Below are 16,593 nucleotides of genomic sequence, written 5' to 3'. Positions count from 1 at the left end.
CAAGCAGCCACTTTGTGCAAATCTGGGGAAATCTTGAATATCAATTTAGAGGGAGATCATATGAAAGAAATGCAGAATCCTCTCTGTTGTCTTCTAGGGTGCCACGGGTGATCTTGGCTACGGAGGCTATCCTGGTGATGAAGGAGGACCGGTGAGTGATTGTGCCTGCTCCGTGCAGTACTGCTCAAATAAAGGACCTCACCATAGTGGAGGCTTTTTCACTAAATATTTTCTACTGGGGATGTGGGCTTGGATTAGATGAGAAAGCAAGCAGAACTTTGTGTTTTCCCACCTGATGGCCTGAGTTGTTGGTCCCAGTTGCTCCTGGGTCAGTAAGGAACAACTTGAGAACTGGAAAAGGCATCATGGGGGGAATAATTCCTAGTATTTGGTGTGACCCAGCTCTGTGCTGTTCCTCCAAGGCAGGTAGGAATGTTTGCAACTGGTCCCAAACACCTCTGAGCAGAGCACAGAGGTGATTATGAACACCTCTGAGCAGGGCAGGTGATTATGAACACAATAAAAACCCCAACTTCATTAAGGCTGCAGCTTCTGCCAAAGTTACCTATACCTGATGCAGCTGAAAGATTTGAGTTAGTCCAGGAATGGGACCAGGAAGGGGTGTTTTGATCCATCACAGTGGCAGACAGCGTGAGTCCCATGACTTCTCACTAGCACTGCTTCATCCAAGCTCTTGATGAATCCCACATCACCCCTGGAGTAAACAACTCCCCACGCATTACGCCCAGGAGGTGAAGCTGAGGCCACAGGGCTGGTGGTGCTCATCGCTTTGCCAATAGCACAGGCAGAGCCAAATGCTGCTGTCAGATATCATGTGCAATGCAATGTTTTCATGGGGCTCTGAGGTCAGGATGGGATTAGACATCTATGCAGAGCTCTGAGGGGTTTATCTTGGTTTATTTTAAAGGAGAAGTTTTGTAAAGCTCTTTCACAGCTGGGAGTTTGGGAGGGATGTTTCTCAGGGACGAAGACTTGGAGTTGGTGTGTACATAAGGAAGGTTGTAGGCAGGAGATGGTGGGGTCACTGGGCATTGTGCTTTCAAAACCTCATGCTAAGTTTAGTCCTGTGCTTCCAAACCACCTCATGCGCCTGCTGATGGGTGCAGTTAGCTGAAGAAACACGCTTAGCAGGCAAACCCTGACCACTGCTTTTTCCCCTCCATGCAACAGGGCGAGCGTGGACCACCTGGTGTGAATGGGACACAGGGTTTCCAGGGATGCCCCGGGCACAGAGGAACCAAGGTATGTGCAGAAGTAGCCTGCCTGGAGCAGACCCAGAATCCAGTTGGTGAGAGTCCACCGAGAGCAACTCCTGCTGCTTTAGCATGTCACACAAGAGCCGCCACATCCACTTGAGTGGTGGTGTCCTCCTGGCCAAACAGCACAGCTTTCAGCTGGTGTCATGGCTTTAGCATTGCTACGAAGAACAGAAGGGCAGCCTGGTGACCAAGACTCAGCCTGCAAACAAGGCTGATCTATTTTGTGCAGTCTGGCTTTAGAGGAAAGATATGAGAAGAGATGGATTTGTTCTTAACACCAGGAAATGGTGTGTCTTGGCCCAGGGGTGGGATGGCGTGTGGATGGAAATCTACTGTTGGGGAGGGGGGAGAAAAGTGAGCCATTGCTGCTGCTTTAAAGAGGAACCTTGAGCAAATGGTTCAGGGCAGCAGCCACAAGCCAGAAAAGGTAGTGAAATCTATAATATTTATGGGAAATATTTAGTGATGTTAAGGGGATGTTTCCTACCATTTCTCTTAGCACAGGATCCTCTGGCAGGGCGCAGAGTGCATGAACCAAGCCCATTAGTTGCAGCTGAGATACTCTTCAAAAAGCTGCTCAGCCTTGGACAAAGGCACCATGACTGGATCTGGATTCATATAGAAATAGGGGCAGGGAGAAAAGAAAGTCAGTGGAGAAAGAACTGTGGCTAAGGAGTAAGCTGTTCTATTGGATCAGCTGGCTAAACCCCATGATGCATGTATTTTATCTTGGCATGAGTGTTGAGGAGGCAGCTGAAGAAGACATTAGAGAAATAAGGGACAGTCAAACCCTGGTGCAGCAAGCCTTGCTCTTGTGCCCCGGTCCTGGCTCTGGGTCTGCCCCCAAGCCCAGTCCCCCTCCCCAGTGCTCCCCACAGTGGTGAACTGGGCAAAAGTGGAGTAACTCCCTGTTCTGATCTCTTCAGGGTTCTCGGGGATTCCCAGGAGAGAAGGTATGGAGCTATTTCCTCATGCCACGGCAGTGAGCGTGAGCATATGGACACACCGCTGTCCTCCTTCCCGTTCCCTTTTCCCATGGTGAGCATTTGCTCCTCGCATCTCTTCCGCAGGGTGAACTGGGAGAAATGGGTCTGGATGGCATTGATGGAGAAGAGGTTAGTAATTTTAATTGCTTTTTTCTTTGTAATGAGATGCTTTGGTGAAGCATCTGAGAAACGCCTTGAAAGCCGCAAACATTCTGAAGTATTTTTCTTTACCAGGGAGACAAGGGTTTGCCTGGCTCCTCTGGAGAGAAGGGATACTCTGGAAGGAGGGTAGGCTCTTATCACGTTTATGATGGGGCTACATGATGGTGAAAAAGAGGATTTGGGCCAGGGGAGGATGGAAAGCCATCATGCTGTCCTCGGGGCTGAGGTGTGCGGCAGCAGAGGTACTGAAAGCAGGCAAGGGCTGCTTTTTCCTAACTCTCTGTCTCCTCTCGCAGGGTGATAAGGGAGTTAAAGGCGAACGAGGAGAACGAGGTGACCGTGGGCTCCGTGGAGACCCGGTAAATAAATATTGCTGAGGTATCTCCTTGGTTTTCCACCCGCTTTCCACCAGTCCTGGGCTCATCAGCAAGCATGCACTCAGGCTTGTTAAATGCCACTGGACAGTGACAGGTCCAGTGACAGAGCAAGGACTCAGAGGTGACATGTGGGTAACACATGCCTCTTGATGCCAACCTGTCAATCACTGTTTCATTATATTATAACCCCCCTTCATCCTCCTCTTCAGTATGATTATTTCTCAGTTGAAAAGCTGTGTCTGAAAACACAATAATATTTTATCTAATTCAGTCAAAAAAGAAAAGAAAAGCAATGTTGGGTCTGAGCCATGGCAGAGCAGTTTGATACCTGATTTCCATGTCCCACTTACACAGATGTTTCTCATTGCTCTGTTGCTTTCAGGGAGATTCAGGAGCTGATAATACTCAACGGGGATCCAGAGGCCAAAAGGGTGAAATTGGACCAATGGTAAAGTTTCTTTGTCGTCTTTTGTTGGTTTTCGGTTTTTACAATAGGATGGGACAGAGAAAGTAAGAAGAAAGGATGTTACCAAAAAGGTGCAGGGTTCTTAAACCCAGCGGGCCTTGTCACAAGGAACACTTTTCCACAAGAAAAGGTTGTTTTGCAACCAAAGCTTTCTTTGGGAAGACATGAGCTTAGAAGATGTTTTGTGTGAAAAGTTGTCATTATTATTTTTATACAGTGCCTTTGGGGATATTGTGACTGAAAACAACTTTGTTCCTAGAAATTGACTTCATATGTTCTTGTGGATCCTACACAAAAGCACAGAACTGTTCAGATGATAGCAGATCTGATACCAGTCCTGATTCACCTGGAACCTTTGGAAGAAAAGCTTCACACACTTGGAAAACTTTCAAAAGCCATTGTTTTCATACCAGCTCATGATAAAAATTCATCTTAAATGTCAGGAGGCATTTACCAAAGAACGGGAATGTTGGCTTGCACTAGCTCAGCAACTGGATGTAAAGTCTTCATGAGTTGTTAGAAGGATTTCCACTGATGTGGGAATGTTGAGTAACTTGTGTGAGAGCATGAAAGGACCAGTTGTGTGAGAACTGAACCTGTTTTCCCAGTGCCTGCTCATCTCCGGGCTCTCACTTAAGTTTTGCTTTTCCCTTAGGGAGAGCCAGGACCGGTGGGGCTAGATGGCCAAGACGGTGAAGTCGGAAGGAAGGTGAGCTGCCAGACCCACACTTAGAAGGGGCCTAGCTTAGACTGACAATAACATTTTCCCTCCTGCTTTCCCATGTATTTTGTTTCACAACCATCAGGATTTCAACCTAAAAAAACCCCTGAACAAATAAAAACCCCGAACAAATAAAAACCTGCAAGAAAATGCAAAAGGAAAATGCCTGGTTGTTTCCAGGCTTGCTGTATAGACTTTAAAGGTCTAATCTTCAGTTTATCCCCATGCAAGTAACTCAGTGCTCAGACCAGTGAAGCTACATCTTACTTACTCTGGCATAGGCATCTGGCATGCAGGTGTGAGGGAGCAACTTACCTATGTGAGTTGGTGAAGAGCTGGGAGATGCAAGGAAGGAGAAAACATGCCAAAGTTTGATATAAGAGAGCCGGCCGCATGGATTTCTCTCTCCCTCTCTCCCCAGTAGTTTAAAGTATTCAAATGTAATACTGGATGAAGAGAAGTGGCAGTACGTGGATCTAAAAGCAATAGAGAAATGCGCACTTATATACTTGAGTAACAAGTCTTATTGTTTCTTTGTCTGCAGGGTATGGCAGGACGAAGGGGACCGATAGGAGTGAAGGTTAGTGGTGATGGGAACAACACATGGGGCTCCTGCCATGCAACCGGCCAGGCAGCCACAGCATCCGAAGACATGACAACAGAAGAGACATACAGGCTTTGCTTCCTCCTCTCTGTCTCCTCTCTCCTCCCATCTTTCCTCCTCTTCCTTAGGCTCATCTCCCTGTATGCTCCTTTCTGGATTCAGTGCAAAACCAGCCATCCATGTGCCTGGGGCTGTCCGTCCTCTGCAGCATTTCCTGGCCAGATGCTTTGTCTCAGCTTGCTGCTGCAGTAGCGTAATGGGGCCAAAGCATAAAGGAGATTGATGCCTGTTGATTGCAGAAGGTGAATTAACCCACTAGTTCTGTGCTTATTCTCTGCTATAGCCATATTCTGACAAAAAACCCAGACAACTGTTCTTCTCTGCTCTTTATGCAGCTATAAATGCCCTGAGATCTCCTGTCCCTCCCCATGGTGTTGACCACATTCCCCCATGCTAACCTGCATTGTCCTGTTTTGCACTTCAAGGGTACCAAGGGCTTGCCCGGTCAAGCGGGGCCAGCTGGAGAACAAGGCATGAGAGGGCCACAGGTCAGTGAGCTTACAGCAAAGTAAATGTTTTACGTCAGATGCTGTTGCGTTATTTCATCACAGCCTCTTCCTCAAAGAGTCTCAGTAGTGAGGACTGTTGGGATTTGGGTATTTTTGGGTGTGCTGTGGCCTGGCTGTCCTGCCTGGGACATCAAGCCATCCCATTCGTACCACCCAAAGTGGACATGTTTGACAGCCATCTCTCGGGTTGCTGCAGCGTTTGCTTTCCCTTGCGACCTGGGGTAGCACCGATGTGTTTCTGCCCATGTGTGTGACACAGTCTCTTTTCTCCCCACACAGGGTCCGCCTGGCCAGCTTGGCACACCAGGCATCAGAGGAGAACAGGGTGTTCCTGGACCCAGGGTAAACCGTTTTGCTGCTTCTCAGCCGTTGACCCAGCTATACTTACCAAGAACATCTCACTGAGCTAATAAGATGCAGCCAATGTGTCTTTCCTTTCCCACCCTTTAGGGTTCCAACTCTGTTTAACTATCTTATAACACACTCTTCCAGTATGATTCTCCTCTCAACTTACACTAAAAAGCTCTTGATCAAGAGTTACAGAAGAGTTGAAAGCAAGCACAAAGGGGTCAGGACTTCAGCGTTTGGCCCATTATGGTTTGTGATCTTAATTAAAGCCCGAAGTGACTTGCAGGGCATCTCTGACGCCAGAGCACCACCATCTCACATGCTTGCTGGGGCACCCCCATGCACACCCCAGCAAGACTTGTGGCCGTAAAGCCAGACACATCTTGCGTTTCCCCATCCTGAGCAGGACTTTGCCCCTTCTGTTTGCACTTTTCTGAGGGGGGGGTCTCTGGGAACAATATAAGTTGCTGCTGACACTTGCGTTGAGCTGACCTGGTCTTTCAGCTCTTCCTGTCCGTTAGACTTCTGAATTTCCTAAGGGGCTTTGAGAGGCACCTGCCCTTGTAGTTAACACATGACTTCCGTGATCACCCAATACCCTAGTTTCTGGCACCCAGTTTTCTTGACATGTTGCCAACATGCCTTTCCCTGTCTCCATTCCAGGCCGGTGGTGGACCACCAGGAACCCCAGGAGAGCGGGGCAGGATCGGTCCCCTGGGACTAAAGGTACGTCTTCACGAGCAGTGGGTATCAGCAACTGAAACAGTGGTGAAAAGCTTCTGGATAGGAGTGACCTTAAAAAAAATACTTCAGATGAACCTCTTGGAGCAGAATTAGCTCATTTTCACTGGCTTGCACAGTGCGGAGTAGAGCAGGGTCTCTGCTCTGGTTGTTTCCTTAGGCTCCTGTTTCATTGAGCAGAGTGGGAAAAGTAATTGAGTAACTGAGATTCCCAAGTAATTTTCTAGGGCAAATTCTCAGCTGATGCCCGCATGGGAAGGTGGTGGTGCTGGATCTCTCCAGACCCTCCATAGGTAAACCATGTGGTTTATGTTTTACGTCTCCAGACTCGCACACACTGGTTCGTTTCCCGGGCAGCTCCACTGTCCATTTACACTAGCAAAATCTCCAGAGCTTGGGAGCTTTTCTTTTTGCAGTGTTTATGAAAAGCAAACACCATCCTGTGGTGGGAGGTGGCTGGTCTCTGATGTCCCATTGCTCAGCTTCCCTGCAATCTCTAAAGGTCCCACTAAAGAGCAAGTGTTTTGTAGCATTACTGCTGGAAACCAGCGCTGATGGGGTGGGAAAGTCTTGGAGTTGCCTGGAGTTTCAGCACATGCTTTAACAGATGCTCCTGTTTTCAGGGTGAGCCTGGAAACCCTGGTCCCAAAGGGGCAAATGGACAGCAAGGCCCACGAGGAGAGATGGTAAGTGTGGCCATGCACTCACATGTTTAAGGATGCTGGGCTGAACCCTCTCCTGTGGCAAATGGGCCACAGCCCTTTCCAGCAGAGGGTTTAGCTCCCCTACGGACTTTGCATCCTCCATAGTACAATATGAGAGAGAGAAATTAGCTTTATGTCCTCAGCTGGCATGAGCAGAGTTTGTAACAGCAGTCTCTTCAAGGAGGTGAATTGTATTCATTTGAAAAGTGACTTTTCACATCTCTGAGACCAGGGTGCAGGGCAGAGGCTGTCCAGGGGTGCTTACCTTGTCCTGGATCATTGCTTGAGGGCATGGGTAGACACCCTGAGCTGATCCCATGTGGTAGTCCAAAGTAACCTATAAAAGGACGTCTGGAAGAAGTTAGGGCTTTCACGGGGCCTGATTCTCATTACTTTGTATAATGAGGAGCCAACTGAGGAGAAAATGGTGTGTGTAGAGCAAGGGAGGACAAGCTATGAGTACACTCCTAGTACTGACTGACCTCCTAACCTTCTCCTCATTGCTGACTTCTACCTGGGTTTTACACATCATATGTGTATACTAACAGGTTTTAATTCAGATTTGTAGTTTTGGCACCACCTTTTTGTGCTATTTTTTCTTGCAATAATTTCATCTGTAGAAGCACTTCTCAGAGTCTGTGGCATAAATGGGTTCTGATTGGGTATTGATGGTGCTGGATCTGTGAGGTTTAAGTGATTCTCATTCAATGCATATTAATGGCTTTGGTTTTCCAATTTTAGGGTGATGATGGACGAGATGGAATTGGTGGCCCAGGTCCTAAAGGCAGAAAGGTAGGTGTATGCTCAGCATGCCCATCTACCAACATGAGTTACCATGGACAAGGAAGTAGCCCATGTCTGCAGTCAGGCGAAACTCTTACAACCTTTCCCCTTTGCCTTTGTCTTAGTTTTGCCTATGTAAATCAGCTTCTCCAAGGAGGAAGCACAATGTTTTTGCACCTTTTGGCCAAAGACCCCCGTGAACATCTGTGAGACTTCTTTGAAAACAATGCTCCAGCATCTCTGACAGCTCCTCTACAGTTTAAATTAGCCTCAGATGAGCAGCCAGACCTTGGAAGGAGTAGCTGTTTTCTTTGTATAAATCATGCGGAACAAAATTGCAAATTGAATTTGCAATCTCACTCTCTTTCTCCTCCATCACTTAATCCCTGCAGTTGGTACAGATCTCCCTGTAGTTGTTACACATCTCCCTGCAGAACCCACTTAATTTGCTAAACCATATTCAAATAATCCTTTCTGTTGTTTCAGGGAGAACGCGGCTTCATCGGCTACCCGGGGCCCAAGGTACGGTGCAGCCCATGAGCTGTGCATTCATTCTCCAAGTGATGTAGCAGTTACCTGTGGTCCTGTGCAGATTTAGAGCTACCATTTGTGTTTTTCCCTGACCAGGGTGGACCTGGTGACCGTGGCGTTGCTGGAGGCCCCGGCCCTAAAGGAAACAGAGGCCGCAGAGTAAGTTGGACCGTGGTATAATTTCTCCCTGGTGCATGGACAGCCTGGAAGATGTATACATCTTTTCCAAGTGTTGACACATGCTCCTGGGACTTCTCTGCTCTCTCTTTCTAGGGAAATTCAGGAGAACCTGGGACACCTGGTCAGAAAGGAGAGGTTGGATACCCTGGACCATCTGTAAGTGTTCATTGCATTGCTGATGGAGCCTCTGGCTTCCCCCCTTGAGAGGGTCTCGATGGCTTCTCTGAGAAACATGGTGGTCCCTCTTGGTGTCAGGGGTTGAAAAACATGCCCATTGCCATCTCCTTCTGATTTTAAGTTGGGAAAATTCCTCTTTAATTTGTCATGGATGTGTCTCTATAAATTCCTAACTAGCTGTTTATAATGGATAAACATTCACTCATCCTCAAACTGCAATGCACAGCAAAAGGCAAAAGCCAGTAGACAGGCTCTTATCAGGCACTAGGATTTCCCCATGGCAATATGCCACTTCATACTCCTTCTAGGAAGTTCTCACTCTTTTATCATTTATCACCCCACACAGGATATGGTCTGTGACTGGCACAGAGCACCCTAGAAAGGCCAAAGTGACTTGCTTGCTTTGCACATGAACCTAGAGCATTGTAAAAGTCCCATTTAGGTTTGATGTCAACTAGGTTTACTCCTCACATGTTTCCCCATGTGAGGAAACAGCTGAAAACGAGCAGGTTTTCCCTTAGCTTCTCCATGACCCACAATTAACTGATTATTCCAGCTGGGTACAGGGGGCACCCTGGAAATACACGTTGTACTCAATTTCTCTTTATTTCTTTTAAACAGGGACTTAAGGGCGATAAAGGAGAATCCAGAGATGTAAGTGTGGCATAACTTCCTTCTTGTTTTGAAATACTCTTCTGTTGGCTGTGTCACATGTCTCTTTTTTTCCCCTTTTTCTCTCATTTTATTTTCTAAAGCAATGTGCACTTGTGCGGAACATCAAAGACAAATGCCGTGAGTACATCAGCGCTTTGCTAAATCCCTGTCTTTACCCTCATGTGCCCATCACGTTACGCAGATGGCACTGACCAAACTCCTTTCTTTACTTTTCCACAGCTTGCTGCTATGGTAAGTCATCTTCAGCCCTTTCAACCCCAGTGTGACTGCGTGCCGTAATTGTTGCTCTCTCCACGTGTGTGGTATGAATGATTTACCCCTGCCAAGGACATGGTCCTTGCACCCTGACAACTATGTGGGGCACTGTTTATTCCCAACACACATTTCTGGCAGGTCCCAAGGAGTGCCCTGTCTTCCCAACTGAGCTGGCCTTTGCTATTGACACCTCCTCGGGTGTTGTGAGGGAAGTTTTCAACAGGATGAAGCAAACCGTGCTCAGAGTGGTCAACAACCTAACCATCGCTGAAAGCAACTGTCCTCGGGGTGCCCGGGTGGCTCTGGTCACCTATAACAATGAGGTCACCACGGAGATCCGCTTTGCTGATGCCAGGAAGAAATCAAGCCTCCTCCAGCAGATCCAAAACTTCCAGGCTACCCTGACCACGAAGCCACGCAGCCTGGAGACTGCCATGTCCTTTGTGGCCAGGAATACCTTCAAGCGTGCCCGAAGCGGCTTTCTCATGAGGAAGGTGGCTGTCTTTTTCAGCAACGGGGACACAAGAGCCTCCCCGCAGCTCAACGATGCTGTGCTCAAACTCTACGATGCTGGAGTCATGCCAGTGTTCCTAACCAGCAGACAGGACCCGGTTCTCGCCAGAGCTCTGGAGGTTGGGGGTCATTCACCCTTTCTTTCATTTTTGGCTTATGGGCTCAGTCTGGTTTGCTGGGGACATTGACAGTGTTTGCTCCTACAGGCGGTGGGTGGATTCTGTAGTCTTTTCAAGTGCTTTGCACTGAGAGTGTGTAGCTGAACAAAGAAGTTCAGCAACAGCAAGAAGTTGTTCCCTGTGAGGGTGCTGAGGTGCTGGCACAGGGTGCCCAGAGAAGCTGTGGCTGCCCCATCCCTGGCAGTGTTCAAGGCCAGGTTGGACACAGGGGCTTGGAGCAACCTGCTCTAGTGGAAGGTGTCCCTGCCCGTGGCAGGGGTTGGAACTGGATGAGCTTTAAGGTCCCTTCCAACACAAACTGCTCTATGGTTCTAAGTCTATTAGGAGAGAAATTCAAACCACAGCACATGCTGCTGTGAAAGGCTAGTGAGGTTATGATGCGTCATTTGTTTCCCAGATCATGGCTCCAGCAAGCCAGGTGTGGTATGGAACAGAAGAAAAGACAGTTGCTATAGGACAAAGGTCTGACAGAAAGGCAGAGGGTGGCAAGTATATTAGCTTTGCTGTCAGAGGGAAAAAGAGATTTAAAACAACAAAGAAAACCCAGATGAGCATGCTGAGCACTGGTTCAAGTGCTTGACCCTTTTCTTGGAGTTTATGTCTCTAAACTAGTTTCACTAACTGGTGTTGGGACACTACATCCCTCCAAAGGGGATCCACCAAAAGAAGCGTGCTGAGTAGAGAATCTCTTAGAGCTGTGGATTGCCTTCCCCTGATCTGAGCTGAAAATAACAGTGGGCAGCATTACTAACACCATGTTTTTCTGTTTGCATCTAACCAGATCAACAACACAGCGGTTGGACATGCAATTGTTCTTCCAACCAGCGGCAGTCAGCTGAATGAAACTATCCAGAGGCTCTTGACTTGTCACATTTGTCTGGGTAAAGCATCCAATTTCTCTTCTAGACAGTGCCAAATCCTTCTGGTCACGCAGCAGTCTGTTGTCAGTGGTGCCGAAGGGAAGCCCAGTTGGGAGTCAGCTCTTTCGCTGCTGGAGACAAGGGATTCATGTTCTTAGGCTGAGCAGGAAGCATTGACATTGTGAATGAGGCTTGCTGGGCTTTCTCCTCTTTGTAAAGAGAAGCTCCCTTTTTTGGCTGGTTCCCAGTTTTACAGCCCAAATAGCAATAGCTAAACGCTATAAAATATGGCCTTCTGCCATTTATGACAGAGTACTGCAGGGATCCCTTTGGACAAAGGAGCATGTAGAAATAGTAAACGCATACTTAAGCGTGTTTTGAGATGAAATGACTTTGGTATCAAGTAATGGACCAGTGAATGTTCACGGCTTGATAGTATTTCATATGACACGAGATTTTTACAATGATGAGAGAGGGTTATCTTCAGTTCCTCCAGGTTAAACCTACTATATTTCTTCCCTAGATGTATGTGACCCTGATCCCACCTGTGGTTTTGGTAGTCAGAGACCTGTATTCAGAGACAGAAGGGCAGCTCCAACAGATGTAGACACTGACATAGCCTTCATCATGGATAGCTCAGAATCCACCACCCCTCTGCAGTTCAGTGAGATGAAGAAGTACATTTCTCACCTCGTAAGTAACTTGGAAATCAGCTCTGAGCCAAAAGTATCTCAGCACCATGCAAGAGTGGCAGTTCTCCAGCAAGCTCCTTATGAATATGAAACCAACTCAAGCTTCCCACCAGTAAAAACTGAGTTTTCGCTAACTGATTATGGGTCCAAAGAGAAGATCATTAATTACCTGCACAACCAAATGACCCAGCTCCATGGCACGAGGGCTATAGGAAGTGCGATTGAACACACAATGGCTCATATTTTTGAAAGTGCACCAAACCCTCGGGATATAAAAGTCATAGTTCTGATGATGACCGGAAAAGTGAATAAACAAGAACTTGAGTACCTGCAGAAGGTTGTTACTGGTGCAAAATGCAAAGGGTACTTCTTTGTTGTCTTGGGCATTGGCAGGAAAGTGGATGTCAAGAACATCTATAGCCTAGCTAGTGAGCCAAATGATGTGTTCTTCAAATTGGTCGATAAACCAGGAGAGCTTCATGAAGAGCCCTTACTACGCTTTGGGAGACTGCTGCCGTCTTTTATCAGAAGTAAGTATCACATCCTGCAGCCAAAGTATTATAGAAGGGGCAACATGTGACTTCAGAGGGGTTAATCTGCCAGGTTTGGTCTATCTGCATGGATGGGTAGGCTCTAGCCTGACCACCTCTTTGGGCAGTGAGTCCCACTGAAGTTAAGTCTCTTTTTATATATTCTGTACTGTTTGTTGCTGCTCATAGGTCTGCTTAGTTGAGCATGTCTGGGTTTTGTTCACTGTCCACTTCCTAGCCCATCTTATGTGGTCTGTCGGTCCACTCAGTAGCATGTGCAGTTCTGTCTTGTTTGGCTCACCACGGGCTCACCTGTGGGATTTGACCTAATCCTGCCTGGCTCGCGAGTCACACCTGCAACATGTCCTATGAGGTCTGGTCCTGCTGGGGCTCTTGGTCCTCTGCAGCCTGCCAGCACTCCCCCTGCACTCCCTGAACACCCAGCAAGTCTTTCTTCCCAGCTTCAGCATAAGTGTCATGTCTAGGAGACATCTGGATGGCTCAGGCTGAGATCTGGAGTTGCTCTATGCAGACTGAAGGACCACATGAGCAGGATTCTTTGCTCAGGGATAAATAATGCTGCTGTGTTTGGGATTGTGCCTTGAAAATTTGCATCTTGTCTTAGCTAGAAACCCCGGGCTGGATCTCTACCTACCGCCAACTGCTAGAGATCCTCTATAGACCTGGCCAGCAAGGACAAGAGTTGGGCCTTTATTAAGAAAGCTAGTCTTATCAAAAGAGCCCTGAAAATCAGTCAACTGGGGCAATAACCCACTGATTCAGGAATGTCTTGCACTAAATAAGAAGCAAGCATGGAAATAAATGTTTAGGTTTTTTCAGTTTGCTTTTTCCATTTACCGCTTACAGGGGTCCTGGAAAATTCTAATGTTAAGTGTGTAGCTGGAAGTGCCTGATTATAAGCAAGCTGTTCACATGTGACATACATACACCCTCTGGTATCTTATAGTTACTGCTCTCGTGTTTGTAAATCAGATTAACAGTTCTCCCAGGCCAGGATGCTGCAGTAGCTGCACTAAACATATTCCATAGCTGTTATCAGAGCAAGCAAGAAGAGAAGAGTTGTTCCATTTAAAAATAAATAAATGGAGAAATAGATGTAATGTGGTTTGGTAGGTAAGTAACCACCATGCTCAACATCAGTGTTTAATGACATCCTCTCTCTGTCTCTAGGCGACTTTGCTTTCTACCTGTCTCCAGAGCTAAGGAAACAGTGTGAGTGGCTCCAGAATGACCAGCAAGCCAAGAGCCAGAGCCCCGGGCACACTGGGCAGAAAGCAGTGTAAGCAGTGGTTTGTCTGCAAGAGAATGAGCTTTGCTAACTCCTGTGTGGGGGAGAAGCCTTCACTTCCCACTCCATGTTTGGAAACAGGAAGAAAAAGCAACTTCAGTGCTAACAATCAGGATTATCAGCATTTTACTAGTTCCTTTAGTGTTGTGTCAAAAGAGCAACAGATATATCTACTAGAGAAAGGTAGACAAGTACACGTGTCATTTCAAGTTTGAGTTAAATTCCATATTTGTATATGTGTGGAGGATATAAAGGAGGTATATGCTACTGTCATCTTGCAGGTCAGGAATTCCAGAAATTACTATTATTTTGGGATTTTCCACTCAATGAGCTATTTTCAGAGGCTGGGCTGCCCTGGGCTACCTGATACACAGGATCCATCATAACATAGTTTCTAAACAGAAGTAAAAGCTTATGTCACTGGCATTCATTCATTGCTGGCACAGAGCTGTCCTGGCTTTAGAAGGTCAAGCCCCTGGAAATCAGACATGCTACAGATCTGTCTACTGAATTCACTCTTATGTGTGTCAAGTTGATGTATAGGCAGACTTGTGCCCCAAGTGATAGGCACTTTTCATTACTTGGCTGTGGGCATATCTGAAGCTGGCAAGGCTGTTGACCTCGGGGGTAAGGGGATGGTGGGTGTATTCTTGCTAATGGTTTCTGTGTCAAATCCTCTCCAGTTCCAAAATTCTGCTTAAACAGGGAGGGGAAAAAAGCCATAGCAGCTGCTTATGCTTTCACAGGTACGTGGCACCCAATGCGACCATGGGCCGGACCCCCAGTGCCAGCAGCACCACAGTCAGTGCGAGCATCAAGCCTGTTGCAAGCACCAACACCCGCACCAGAACCACCACTGCCAGCACCACAGCTCAGAGCAGAGCCACTGACCTGACCACCGCCAGCACCGTAGTCCAGGTGAATGCCACCACCACGGTGGTCCAGGCAAGCACCACCGCCCATGCCAAAGCCGCCGGCCGCGCCACTGCCAACTCCACAGGTGCCGTGTCAGGAGGCAGGAGAAGACAAGGTACGTGAAAGGCTCTCCCCACACACGCCGTGTCTCTCGCTGGTCTGTACCATGGTGGGTTGTGGCTTCTCTTGCTTCTGAGGGGATTATTCCTATGGGAAATGCCACTGAGAGGCGAGGTTTCAGGCGTTAGGTACAAACCTGGAAATCTGCACTTGGGGGAGGTTGAGACTTCGTCAGCTTGTGTTGAGGATTTTGTGCAAAAGCAGGTGGGAGACATTCTGCTTCTGAGCAAAACACAAGCAGGACATGTACATCTGGCAGTCTTCAAGGCCAGGTTGGACAGAGCCTTGAGCAACCTGGTCATGGGAAGGTGTCCCTGCCTGTGGCAGGGGGTTGGAACCTTTCCAACAATCCATCATCTGCTGCTCAGCTCAGTAGTGCAGTGACAGACACTTCTCTGTCCAGTATATCCTATTTGCTTTCTATATTTTCCTTGTAGCATTACCCCCTTGGCTAAATCTTGCTGTTTATGGTGGTTCATACAACGGCACTGTGTGAATTCTCTGCCAGCTGATATGAATAGTTCAATTAGCTCACCACTGAAACAGTGTGGAGACCTATTTGGGAATGCTAAAACTTTTTCATGTGAGCACAGTTCATGTAAAGGGGTTTTCCCGTGTGTATTTGCAAGGGGGTGCAGGCAGATCTGCGCTGGCTGAATGAGTAACAAAGAACATGTGGCATAGCAGAGGGACACTTAACCAGTCAATGAATGCATGTCCCTATGTAAATAATAAATGAAAAGCAATAAATAAAAGCAGTCAGCTTTTCTGGGTTGGACATCTGAGACAGAGAAATCAGAACCTGGTTTGCATATGCCACAACTGCCCGTAGACACATTTATTTGCTGTGGACTGGGAAGGAGATCTCGCAGCACTGAGACACTTCTTCCTTGAGATCTTTCCTCTTCAAGTCCTTGCTTAATGTTTCTTCTGATCTTGCTTTGCAGCAAAGAGCCACGAGATCCAAATCACAGATGTCACTGAGAACAGTGCCAGGCTGCGCTGGGCCAGCCCCGAGCCACATGGTGCCCACATGTTTGAGATCTCCATCACCTCTGCGCATGACCACTCTCTTGTGCAGAGTCAAAACCTGACGGGCACTGAGCATATCATCCGCGGACTCAGGAGTGGACAGAAATACCTTGTCGTCATTACTGGCTACCAGAAATCCCAACCCAAAGTGACGTACACAGGGACGTTCAGCACAAGTGAGTACCTGTAGAGGAAAACACACAAACATCCATGTGTTCATTAAATGGACACAAAAAATGGGGGAAAAAAATCCCCACGTGACAGGGAATTGGTTGGGACCAACAGCCCCAGCCCTGGCAGTGCTCAGTTGTGTCACTGCAGGTCTTGGATCCCCCAGACCAGCAGCAGGAGCTGGTTATGAAATGCACCAAGTGTGCTTCTTTACAACATGCAAGTTGACACTTCAGTGGTGTTAAACCAAGACAGATTGTGGGAGAATTAAAGCCGGTCCCTGAGCAGGGTTTGTCTTATGATGTGTGCAGGAGGCTCTGCAAAATGGGTCTTAGTGGGGTCTGGGTGGCACTGCTGTAATTAATACTAAGAGTCAAAGTGGGTTAACACAAACCAAGTTCAGTGCAGCCTGATTGCAAAATAAGCAAGAAATCTTCTTTTCCGATCACCATTTCCATAGACACCCATCTGCTTCGCCTACTGTATTATAAAAAAAACCAACCCAAAAAGACAAAGAAGAGATTAAACGGAGGGTCTAGTCCTTTGGGGATTCAAGCTCCATGTGTCCAGATCACATGTAAATCTCACCAAACACTTTGGCATGGCCAAAAGTCGCTGTGTAAGACACAGCCAAGTTGCTTGGGGGTGGTTTTTTTTACTCTGGCTTGGCACAGAGGTGACTTGGCTTGGTGCTGTGGAGAAGTTTGCACTGG

General features: G+C 47.5%; 1 protein-coding gene across 9 annotated transcripts in view; it reads left to right on the top strand.

The window, feature by feature from the left end:
- COL6A3 (collagen type VI alpha 3 chain) overlaps nt 1-16,593 on the top strand; it is a 61,824-nt gene that overhangs the window by 36,470 nt on the left and 8,761 nt on the right. For all 9 annotated transcript variants that reach the window (XM_030487562.1, XM_030487561.1, XM_030487557.1 and 6 more), the window contains 26 exons: nt 98-151; nt 1,192-1,263; nt 2,207-2,233; nt 2,351-2,395; nt 2,501-2,554; nt 2,725-2,787; nt 3,188-3,253; nt 3,927-3,980; nt 4,537-4,572; nt 5,082-5,144; nt 5,445-5,507; nt 6,177-6,239; nt 6,878-6,940; nt 7,700-7,750; nt 8,228-8,263; nt 8,369-8,431; nt 8,546-8,608; nt 9,251-9,283; nt 9,385-9,421; nt 9,524-9,535; nt 9,698-10,191; nt 11,033-11,132; nt 11,635-12,333; nt 13,525-13,633; nt 14,389-14,672; nt 15,625-15,885. In XM_030487562.1, the coding sequence (XP_030343422.1) occupies nt 98-151; nt 1,192-1,263; nt 2,207-2,233; nt 2,351-2,395; nt 2,501-2,554; nt 2,725-2,787; nt 3,188-3,253; nt 3,927-3,980; nt 4,537-4,572; nt 5,082-5,144; nt 5,445-5,507; nt 6,177-6,239; nt 6,878-6,940; nt 7,700-7,750; nt 8,228-8,263; nt 8,369-8,431; nt 8,546-8,608; nt 9,251-9,283; nt 9,385-9,421; nt 9,524-9,535; nt 9,698-10,191; nt 11,033-11,132; nt 11,635-12,333; nt 13,525-13,633; nt 14,389-14,672; nt 15,625-15,885 (2,965 nt within the window). The remainder of the gene's footprint in view (nt 1-97; nt 152-1,191; nt 1,264-2,206; nt 2,234-2,350; nt 2,396-2,500; nt 2,555-2,724; nt 2,788-3,187; nt 3,254-3,926; nt 3,981-4,536; nt 4,573-5,081; nt 5,145-5,444; nt 5,508-6,176; nt 6,240-6,877; nt 6,941-7,699; nt 7,751-8,227; nt 8,264-8,368; nt 8,432-8,545; nt 8,609-9,250; nt 9,284-9,384; nt 9,422-9,523; nt 9,536-9,697; nt 10,192-11,032; nt 11,133-11,634; nt 12,334-13,524; nt 13,634-14,388; nt 14,673-15,624; nt 15,886-16,593) is intronic.

Source organism: Strigops habroptila, chromosome 5, assembly GCF_004027225.2.
Source record: "Strigops habroptila isolate Jane chromosome 5, bStrHab1.2.pri, whole genome shotgun sequence".
Taxonomy (NCBI): domain Eukaryota; kingdom Metazoa; phylum Chordata; class Aves; order Psittaciformes; family Psittacidae; genus Strigops; species Strigops habroptila.
Note: the sequence above shows the minus strand (reverse complement) of the source record. Positions and strands in the feature narration are given on the sequence as shown.